Raw genomic sequence first — 11184 nt, forward strand, 5'->3', positions numbered from 1 at the left:
CGATCTTCTGATTGAAAATCTTGTCAAAGGTTATTTCATTCCTCTCCTCCAGATACTTCTGCATCACGCTCCGGATGCTGAGAGAGAAGATGGGGATGCTGTTAGCTCCACCAGGTGGATCCGGGTTATGCGCCCCACCCCCCGGGGAGGGTGCTAGCTCTGTGACAGGCCCTGCCCACCACCAGCCAGGGCCCCGGCACACAGCCAGAGTGACACCAGCCTTCACCCTCCCCTGAGACCCAGGGCTAATCTTACACTTAGAGGGTCAGCTACAGAACACACTCAAGGGCCAGGTGCAGTAGCTCACACCTGTAATCCCAGCTACTGATGGCAGTTTGCAGCTAGCCCAGGCAGATGAATCCAAAAGACTCTTATCTTGAATTAACCACCAAAAGAAAGCCAGAAATGGAGGCACCACTCAAGTGGTAGAGTGGCAGCCATGAGTGAAAAAGCTAAGCAACAAGGCCAGGCCCTAAGTTCCAAGCCCAGTTGACTTACACACACACACACACACACACACACACAATGTGTGTCTCTGTCCAATGTGTTCTTCCTTTACATAAACACCACATGGTCTTAATTCTTCTTAATTCTTCCTATTCTAAATGAAGTTAGGCTGAGGAATTTAAATATTTCTGGCATTACCACTTCAGGTATTCACTCCCCGGCAGGCACTGATTTACTTACACCCTCGATGGTCACACATTTCCATTCTCTTTGCTTTCAATTTAAATTATCCGCTAATTTCCCTTGGGATGTGTTCCTTGATCTACAAGTTACTTAACATTCTACAGCTTAGGAAATTTAATTCTCTGGTGGCCAGAGAAGATATGCTGAGTGTTGAGGTTCTTTTTAAAGATCTGCTGGAATTTGTTCTACGGCCTGGACTGTAAGCTGTGGTGCTGAGTACCTCAGCCTGAACGTGGAAGGTGAGAGGAGGCATCCGCTAGAGGAATGCAGTTAGCTTATGTGGTAAAGGTGATCAGTTGTGTGGTGTGGGTAGGTGGCTAGCTGCGTGATGTAGGTGGTTAGCTGCGTGGTGTAGGTGGTTAGCTGTGTGGTGTAGGTGGTTAGCTGTGTGGTGTGGGTGGGTGGTTAGCTGCATGGAGTAGGTGGTTAGCTGTGTGGTACAGGCAGTTACCATCATGATACAGTTTTTCAACATTCTTACTGGCTTCCCGCCTATTTTCCCCCACAACGACTGAGAAGGGAATGCTGAAATCTCAAACTAGCAACCTGAGTCTATTACATATTGACCAGTCTGTACATATTGACCAGCTGTCTTTGGCTGGTGTTTCTTGGAGATTGAATTTGTCTGTTTTGCTTCTAAGCATCTATGTCTTTCGGTTTAAAAATCATCTTCTAGCTCCTCCCAACACAAAGCTGGATCTTGCCCCCACCTCCCCACATCCCATCCCATCTGGCAGTCTCTGCCATTTAATTGAGTTGTTTGAACCATTCATATTTAATGCAATTCTGGCTGCCATTCGATTGAAGTCCATTATCTGACTATGGGTGCTGTGTTTTCTCATGAGCTCTTCTCCTTTGCAGTTGTCCTGAGCCATATTTATACAGCACAGGACAACACTATGAATCTACACGTACAGGACATCACAGCAAAGATACATGGCTGACAGCCTAATTCAGCTTTAAAGCACCTTTGTCCTGTCCCCCCAAAACAGAAAAAGTCCCTTTGTGTCTGATGGCCACCGACCCCTGCTCGTGCCAGAGGGTGGTCGTCTGCCTGCCCTGTGTCCTCATGCTTTTGCCTTATCTAGAAATTTCCTATGGAAATTTGAAGCATTCCCTGGGGTCTCGTACAGATTGTGGCTTTGTATGTGTGGCATGAGCTTTGAGGGGGGTGTCCATTCTCCTGAAGTCTACAGATGAGCCGCATGGTCTGCCCATCCATCCATTCGCTTTTTATAAATATTCAGCCTGCTTCAGACATGGAGCCAAACACTGTCACTACTAGACAGGCATACCTAGAGACTGCAAGATGCTGCATGATAAATACGTTTTAGAGTATGTATGTGTTTAAGAAACTAACAAAGCTGGGTGCTAACATGGCTATAATCCTAGCTACTCAGCACGCTAAAGTCTAAGGGTTACGATTTCAAGCCAGCCTGGCTGAGCCTTGGGTGTGGCCATTGAAAGCCCATAGCAAATGACTTTCTGTTGCTGTGTGTCTGGGGTGCCCACATGCCCATCAGTAAGGGGAGCTAGCCCACCCGGTGAGCGAGAGGCATGAGGCCCACATAGGCCCTGCAAGCCTGGGCTGAGAGATGGTACCACCAGAGAATGGCAGGCAGCAAGTGAACTGGAAGTACACAGGGCAGCTGTCAGGTGCACCAGAATTAGATGACATCACACACACACACACACACACACACACACACACACACACACACACCCTTGAGGCACATGACCACACCCCGCACCCCACCCACAGTCCAGGCCTCCTGCCCAGAAGTTTAGTAAATGAGTGTCACTTAGGACAAGACCGACAAGCTAATGTACTCTCCATGGAAGAGCACCCCCATAAGTGTTTCCTCCTGAGACTGAGCACCTCTCACTTGACAATCCTTTTATTTATTTGTCTCATGATACTAGGGATTTAATTCAGGGCAAATACTCCACCATTTGAGCCAAGCCCTCAGGCCGGTTTTTTCTGATAGGAGCTCTTGCTTTTGCCAGGAGTGACCTCCAGCAGCAATCCTCAGACCTCCGCCTCCCGAGTGGTGCTGACAGCTCCTCACAAGTGTCCTCCTTAACTCTTCTACTCCGGAGCCTCCTCACTTGCAGTGAAAATCACGGCCCTTCCTGACAGAGAGAGTACTCTTGCTCGTTTTGTCCAGCTATGTCCATGTTGTCTATAGGAAGACTTCGGAATGAAGCTTAAAAGGTCTTTGTAATTCTATTTAGACAACTTGATGTCATCTAACAATACTGAAAATGGAACTATTTGATTTTTCTAGGTGCAAACCCTGGAGAAAGTCTCACACATAGGACCAAAGAAATACACACAAAAATATTCACTGTGAATTGCTCATGATTCCAAAGATAACAAAAGTTGGGGGTAAGACAGTAATACAGAGGCTGAGAGGGGCGGCACCATACTGATGGGCAGAAACAGTGCTGAGGGCAGGCAGGGTACTGAAGTCGAGCACAGTACTGAAGGGAGCACAGTGCTGAAGGCAGGCAGGGGACTGAGGGGTTGGTACAGTACTGAGGGGTTGGCACAGTACTGAGGGTAGGCAGGGTACTGAGGGGCAGGGTACTGAGGGGTGGCCACAGTACTGAAGGTGGGTGCAGTACTGAGGGTGGGCAGGGGGTACTGGGGCAAGCACAGTACTGAGGGTGGGCAGGGTACTGAGGGGTGGGCACAGTACTAAGGGCAGGCACAGTACTGAGGGGCAGACATAGTACTGAGGGTGGGCAGGGTACTGAGGGGCAGGCAGGGTACCCAGGGGCAGGCACAGTACTGAGGGTGGACAGGGTACTGAGGGCAGGCACGGTACTGAGGGGTGGGCATGGTATTGAGGGTGGGAAGGGTACTGAGGGGTGGGCACAGTACTGAAGGCAGACAGGGTACTGAGGGTGGGCACAGCAGTGGGAAGGATGAGGACAGGCCCTCACCACCACTGGGTGAGGAAGGAGGTGACAGCCGGGCTGGCCAGGCTCAGCATCTGGAGCTGGCTGTCTAAACAGCCAGGCTCTCGGGTCACCTTCCTGCAGCAGCGGCCTCCGAGGAATGGCTGTGCCCCCCCCCCTTTCCCGGGCTGCCCGAGTGAAGCACAGTGTGCCCTGGACTCCACCAGCTGATCCTGCCAGAGCCAGAACCCACCAATGAATAGCTGGGGAATGGGGAGGGAGGGAGGGAAGAATATGGGGAGGGATGGAGGAAGGGAGGGAAGGAAGGAGGGAGGAAGAAGAAGAAGGAAGAAAGGAAGGAAGGAAGGGAGGGAGGGAGGGAGGGAGGGAGGGAGGCAGGCAGGCAGACCACCTGGGGTTCGACTTCTAATCAGGGAAACAAGGAAAGAGGGGAGAAGCAGGGGTGTGCCTGTCCCCCACCCCATTTCCAAGCCCACAGCATGTGACATAAACGGGTTAGCAGGGAGGGAGCTGCGGTCACGTTCTTCACCCTGTGCCCTGCCCTGCCAGTGTCCAGGGCAGGAGGACGAGAAGAAAACAGTGGACAGAGATCCGTTTCCGCTCACGATGGCCCTCAACCAGAGCACAGCACGGGGTGGCATGGGAAAGTGACGCTGGAGGCATCATTGTCCTCCTAGAAGGAATGGAAGTCTGAGGTGGGCATGGGATGGGAGTGAGGGTCCCCCATTCTCCTGTTCGGGGGCTGGGGGCACTGCTGGATGATGGCTCACCTGTGCCAGCACCCCAGCACCTGGCCTGCCAGCCCACACTTGGCTCCCTTAGTCCTCACCACGCCTCCCAGACATCCCCCCAAATAAAAGAGTGCAGTTTCCTTCCGGAACCGAGGGGTACGCTACAGTGAACCTGCTTGGTGGGTGGGAAGACAGGGGCTGGGGAGGCCTGGGCCTCCAGGGGAGGGAGACTTCCACACGGCCCTGGTCACCCAGCCTCATGGCCCTGAGCTCCCTGGGCATCTACTTCTGTGAAATGGGAGGCTGCTGGCCCCTGTCAGTCAGTGTGGGGGGACTCGTGAGGGGCTCATGGGCACCTCCCATCAGAGTCTATGCTCTTAAGACTGGGCAGTGACCACAAGCTTGCCTCATGGACCCTCAACATCCCTGGCCATGGCCCTTGGGCTCAGAAACCCCATGCCCCTCACCCTCTGTCCTGTCTTCTGCCCACCCTGCCCTGTCTTCTTCCAGCCCGGATCTCTGACCATTGGCCTCACAGATGAGTAACAAAGCCAAGTTTGGTGCATCGAGAAGCTGTCCACCATGCCATCTCTAAGAACAGATGGCATGAAGGTGGCAGGGTGGCGGGCTGTGGGATCCAAGCCCCTTGCTGTGCCCACTGGGGCACCTGCATCCCAGGATGATGGTGCTGATGAGTCCCTACGGACCGTGAGCTCAACACGCCTCACCCCTTCCAGCCACTGGCACAAAGTAAGAGTCAACAGGTCAGAATCAACTGCCTTTGGGACGGGCACCCCCGAGAGGACACAAGAGCATGCCCGCTGTGTTTGGCAGAAAGACACCCAATTTGTGTGTGTTTTTTTTTAAATATAGCAGTGCCACGGGTCAAAGTTAGGAAGCTCATGCCTGCTAGGTTGGCAGTCTACCACAGAGCTGCCTCCCCAGCCCCATCAGTCTTGCAGACACCACAGAGTGCTGGGATTGCAGGCGTGTGCCACCACACCTAACTCTATCCTATCTTCTAACGTGGACTTTTCAGTTCCAAGCGAGGCCACGGGGTCACCCTCCAACCACACAGGGGCACTAGTTCAAGTTTACCACCAGCCCCCTCGCTGATTAATGAACAAATTCAGAATACAATCTATTTCCACCAAAAAGGAAGAGCTGGCCCTGCTTGCCTCAAGACCAAGTCCCCATGAGGGTTTCACAAACAGAGAGATGCGGAATGCCACGTGACCGCTTGTTCCTCAAAGGGGACCCATTAACGAAGGGTGACAAAGCACTGAGCAAGCAGGCTGGGTGACATGGAGTGACAAAGGCCATCACACGTGTGCACCCAGCAGCTGAGAACCTTCAAGCAGCCATCCTTGGAAGCAACTTTCTCTCTCTCTCTCTCTCTCTCTCTCTCTCTGGTCATTTTTCCCTCCCAAAAGGAAGGGCCAGCAGCTGGGAGCTGGTCCCTGCATCCCCAAACTTGATTAGACAACTCTGTCACTACAGTCAGTATACAATTGGCATACAATATTAATAAAGAACCTTAATTCCATTCTTTCCAAATCTTCTTGTCACAGTGACCTAGCCCTCCATGACGACGTTTGCAGAGGCTGAGAATCTTAGATGAGGCCCCAGGAAAAGCCTGGGGTCAGGGCCACCCAGCCTCGTTCAGTTGTGAGTGATTTCAAGTCAACTGGATTCCATTGGCTTTTAAAAGAGGCTACCAGAGGACTGGGATCCGCTGCAAATGCTACCTTCACCAAGCCAGGTCCTGGCCAGTGGCTCATGCCAATTAATCCCAGCTATTTGGAAGGCTGAGATCTGAGGATACTGGTTCAATGACAGCCTGGGAAGAGAGAAATCTGAGAGACTCTTATTTCCAATTAATCAGTTACAAGCTGAAAGTAGAGCACTGGCCTCAGTGAAAAAGCCAAGCAAGAGCAGGAGGCCCTGAGTTCACCCCAATAACCTTTTGTGGCTTTCACTTGTCAACTTGACCCGATTTCAATAAAAGTATGTTTTTCCTGCAGGGCTCCTGTTTGGCTGCGTGTGTCTGTGAGCCTGCGGCACAGGTGCCATTCCCAACCAGTCTCGTGACCCACCTATTAGCTCAGCAAATGTTTCTGCAAGCTAGAACAGCTGTACATCCTCAGCTCTGACAGGATTTACGCTCATTGCTCCCTTAATTGAATAATGTGTCCACTTAAAGGTTTGTCCCTGGCCATCAAAGAGACAAACTCTCCTGGGACCCAAGGTACCTTTCTGAGCTTGTCCCAGAAAGCAATGGAGTCCCACACTGCCTGGCTGGGCTATGACACTACCAACATAGTCTCTGCCTCTCTGTTGTGGTCTTTGCCTCTTTTGCTTTTCTGTTTTAAATCCCCCCAAAGGGCAAAGACACCCACAGAATATAGTAATATCCATCCAAAGAGTCTACATAAAAAGCCCAGCATGGTCCTGACAGCCAAATAAGAGCATTTGGAAGAGAGAGAGAAGAAAATCAAAAATCAATAAGAATCAATAATGGTGAACTGTTGATAAGTTAAAAGATGAGCTACCTTGGCAGAATCATGCTCCAGGCTGACGCTCTACCACTTCTGGCTTTTTGATCATTAACTAGAGAAAAGAGTCTCCAGGACTTTCCTGCCTGGGTTGGCTTTGAATAGCAATCCTCTCAGATCTCAGTCTCCTAAGTAGCTAGGATTACAGGCGTGAGCCACCAACACATTTTAACATGAAACTAACTCACTTTGATAGAAGGCCTCCCATCCCCAAAGGAAGCTTCTGTTAGGTGCCTGGGGTTCCTGGGCACCTCTGAGGTAGAGGCACATTTGCAGTCATGGGCCCCTGGGCGGGCTCAAGCCAACAGCCAAGCCAGTGAGGGAGAAATGGGGACTGCCAGAAAACCCTAAGCCAAGCCATTGAGACAAACACAAACCAAATTACAATCCCGGCAGGAGGGTCCAGGCCTCATTCTGCCATCTATTTGAAAAGGAGCAATTGCACAGGTTCCCAAAGGGCTGGCTTCTAAAATTACCCTCCTGTGGACATTTCTCAGTTCTGAAATGTCAGAGAAATAAGCTGTCCATAACCAAATGCTCTCTTTTTAAAAAAAAAAAAAAAAAAGAAGGAAAGAAAGAAAGAAGAAAAAAGAGCAGAAAAAAAGGAATACAATTCCTGAAAGTGACCCTATCTGAAAAACTCAAAGCAAAAGGGAGGGGTTATGGGGTAGAAGACCCAGAGGTCAAACCCCAGGGGAAAGCAGAACAGAAAGACACAGAGAGATAGAGAAACAGAGACAGAAAAAGACAAGAGGCGGAGGGGGTAGGAGGAGGGGGAGGGAGAGAAAAGCATTAGTAAAAATCACCACCCAGAGCCAAGCCCGTAGGCAGCCCCAGGAGGAAGTGACTGCCCAGCCAGAGAAGAAGTTCTCCCACTGGTACTGAAAAGCAGAAGTCACACTAACTTCAAAATACCAAGGGGGAAAAATGTACAGAAGTTCCTAAATTTAGTAATGTTATATGCTTATCTCCCCCATCACCTCCCCCCCAAAAAACAAAACAACCCATGAGATAAGAGTAACTGGTTTTTATTTATGGACACTGAGCAGACGTATTTAAGACCCCTGCCCCTTGCCGGGAGTACAGGCAACAGAGGGAAGACAGGGAAAAAAGGAATCTGGGTATTTCTATTAGATATGTAGAACCTCTAGGATTCTTTTTCCAGGCTGTGTGTGGGGGGAAGGAAACAAAACAGGTTTGGGGGGGGTCTGAATTTGCTAGGGTCTCTAACATCAGTGTTTTCCACTGAGCTTCTTTTGGGATAAACTCTGGGAGAGTCGGATTCAGGATACCCTTAGATTTGAGGCCCCCTGAAGGCCCTTGTTGGGGGGGGTGAAGTTTCCCCTCATTTCTTGAGGGTGGGGCTTCAAAGACAGCAACTGCCTCTCCCCCCTCCCCCACACACTTACAGGCAGGGACTATGGAGGGAGGGCTAGGCCCACCAACACCATTCCACTTTTCACCAACAGTGTTTTCTGCACCATGGGGCTCAAGGAGGCACTTGAGAAATACCGTCACAAGCAGAGCAGCCATGCAAAGATTGTTTAGCTCTGAGCTAAGGACGTTACTTAGCACCTGTATACGGAAAGAAAAAGCAAAACCCTCCCTCCCTGTTTGTTTGTTTTTCTTTTCTAAGACAAGCAACATGAAGCCATCTGGAGTCTGAATTTTGGTGTTTTTACAGACTTGTGAGGCCCCTAGTCACAGCCTGGATTTGAGTCTCTTCCAGCCCTCTGCTTCCTAGAGAGCTGGGCAATGCGGGCTTCAGTTAGAGACTCACCATTAGACTGATGGACAAGCCTTCCCAGGGCAGTGTGATGAACAGGTACCCGGAAAACCCTGAGATCCAACAACTTTTGCTAAGAACCATGCCCAGGTCATTGGAGGTAAGAGGAAGACTTGGCGGCCTGGCCACCTCAAAGCCGGTCCTTCTTGGGCAATTTAGCAACCAATTCCTATCTGGCATCAGCAAAGAAAATGTATTTTTAAGTGACTCTCCTGTCAACCTTTTAAAACAGTGCCACTATGAGGCCGTGGGAGCTGAACGCAGGCAGGTGACACACTTGGTGCCCCCCAAAAGCGGTCGGGGTCCAGTATACTTATGGTAGTATAGGGGGGAAGAAGAGAAAGGAGAAGGGTAGACGCTGGACCACCCCTGGAAACCACTGGGCACCGCAGTTTGTGGATCTGGGGGGTGGGGGAAGCAGGAGATGCCATTGCAGGGGCAGAAAGAATGGCAGGCGGGCACTGGAGAGGTTTGGGTAGGGTTGGAGTTCAGAGAAGGATGGGGATGAGATCCGAGGAGAGACAGAGAGGGGGCTGGCCAGAGCACAGTGTGGAATAGAGACCCTCAGGGGATGACAAGGTGGACAAGGCTGGGGCAGAGGGACAAGCCTGGGGCGGGGGACGGGGCCTGGGCAGGGGCAGGGGGGCTTGGCTGGGCAGGGGGCTGGGCTGGGCAGGGGGACGGGGCTGGGGGACTGGGCTGGGCAGGGAAGGGAAGGGAGCACGGGGCAGGGGGACTGGGCTGGGCAGGGAAGGGGGCGCCGGGCTGGGGCACGGGACAGGGGGCTGGGCAGGGACAGGGAAGCTTCGCTGGGCAGGGGATCTGAGCTGGGCAGGGCAGATGGTGCGGGCAGGGGGACGGGGCTGGGGCAGGGGACGCGGGACAGGGAGGCTTGGCTGGGCTAGGGGACTGGGCTGGGCAAGGGGATAGGGCTGGGGCAGGGGGGCGCGGGGCAGAGGGAGCGGGGCAGGGGCGCGGGGCAGGGGGATGGGGCAGCGGGGCGCGGGGCAGGGGGCGCGGGGCAGGAGGGACGAAGCAGGGGGCGCGGGGCAGGGGGACGGGGCAGGGGGCGCGGGGCAGGAGGGACGGAGCAGGGGGCGCGGGGCAGGAGGGACGGAGCAGGGGGCGCGGGGCAGGAGGGACGGAGCAGGGGGCGCGGGGCAGGAGGGCGCGGGGCAGGGGGACGGAGCAGGGGGTACGGGGCAGAGGGGGTGGGACAGGGAACGGGGTAGGGGCGCGGGGCAGGGGGACAGGGCAGGGGGTACGGGGCAGGGGCGGCGGACGGCGCTGGGACGGGGCTGGTCACTTCGGAGCCCGGTCTCCCGCTTTCCCCCAGTTCCCCGTTTCGCGGACGGGCGCCGGGGCGACACCGGGACCGAGGGAGTCGCCGGCAGGGGCGGCGCAGCCTCGGGAACGCAGGGGGTCGCGGGTCGCGTGGCCGGGGCGGCGGGGCCCGGGGGTCGGGCGCGGGTACCTGGGCTCGGGCAGGACGATCTTCTTGCTGGCGCGGGCGGCGGGCGCGGCCTTGCTCTTCTCCATGGCCATCAGGTAGCTGACGTCGGCCAGCACGGCCTCCAGGTCCGCCATGTTGCCGAGCGGCGGCGGCGGCGGCTCCGGCTCCTCCGGACTCGGACGGGACGCGCTCCGCCGCCCGCCGCCCGCCGCGCCCCGACGTGGGGGGGGGGGGGGAGGGCCGGGACAGCGGCGCCCGCTCCCGCCGCGCGCGCGCGCACCGCGCCCCAGCCCGGCCCCCGGGGGGTCGGTGGGGGGCGCGCGCCCAACCGTCCGCGCCCTCGGTGCCCGGCCACGCGCCCGGGCCGGCTGACCGCGTCCCCCTCCCTCCCTCTCCACCCCGCCCCCGCTCGCCGGCCCCGACCCCTCCCCGGGCCCCCCCTCACCTCCCCCTCCGGAGCCCGGCGGCCCCCTCCCCACCCCGCCCCGAGATCGCGCAGAGATCTCTGCCTCCGACCCCGGGGTCCGGGGTCCCGGTCCACCGGCGCGCGCGTGGGGCCCGGCAGCCCCCGCTGTCCCCGCCTCTCCGGGCTACGACCCCACCCGGCCCGGGGACGGGGAGCCCCGGAGCCCGTTGCAGCCCCCCCAGACAGAGTCGGTCGCCCCGGGACCGGTCAGGCGGACAGACCGAAAGCGCCCTGCCGACCCCGCCCCGCCCCGCCCGGGGTCCCCCCTCGCCCCTCTTTCTCATGTTTTTGTACATCGGGGCCACAGAACCCACATGCGAAGGGGCGCCCCGGAAGCCTGGGGACCTGGGTTCAGACTCCTTGGCCCCTGGACTTGGCTGAAATGGGAGAGTTCGTCCCTCCGGTCCGTCCCGAGCTCGCGGGGGTGAGGACCAGGGTCAGGGGCGACCAGGCGTCGGAGCCGGAGCTGCGGGACCGGGCGGCTGCCTCCTGGCCGCCAGCCGGCCCGGCCCGGCCCGGGCCCGGCTCCCCCACTGGGCCGGTTCTCCCAGGTATTTCTCAAGCACTGAGCCCCGAAC

At 55.7% G+C, this 11184-nt stretch overlaps 1 protein-coding gene across 1 annotated transcript in view; it reads right to left on the reverse strand.

Moving 5' to 3' along the window:
- Grk3 (G protein-coupled receptor kinase 3) overlaps positions 1-10358 on the reverse strand; it is a 61027-nt gene extending 50669 nt beyond the window's left edge. The window contains exons 1-2 of the mRNA XM_048342751.1: positions 10162-10358; positions 1-77 (exon numbers count right to left, since the gene is read on the reverse strand). Of these exons, the coding sequence (XP_048198708.1) occupies positions 1-77; positions 10162-10274 (190 nt within the window). The 5' untranslated portion in view covers positions 10275-10358. The remainder of the gene's footprint in view (positions 78-10161) is intronic.
- Between the last annotated feature and the right edge of the window lie 826 nt (positions 10359-11184).

The sequence above is a fragment of the Perognathus longimembris genome, chromosome 3 (assembly GCF_023159225.1).
Source record: "Perognathus longimembris pacificus isolate PPM17 chromosome 3, ASM2315922v1, whole genome shotgun sequence".
Lineage (NCBI taxonomy): Eukaryota > Metazoa > Chordata > Mammalia > Rodentia > Heteromyidae > Perognathus > Perognathus longimembris.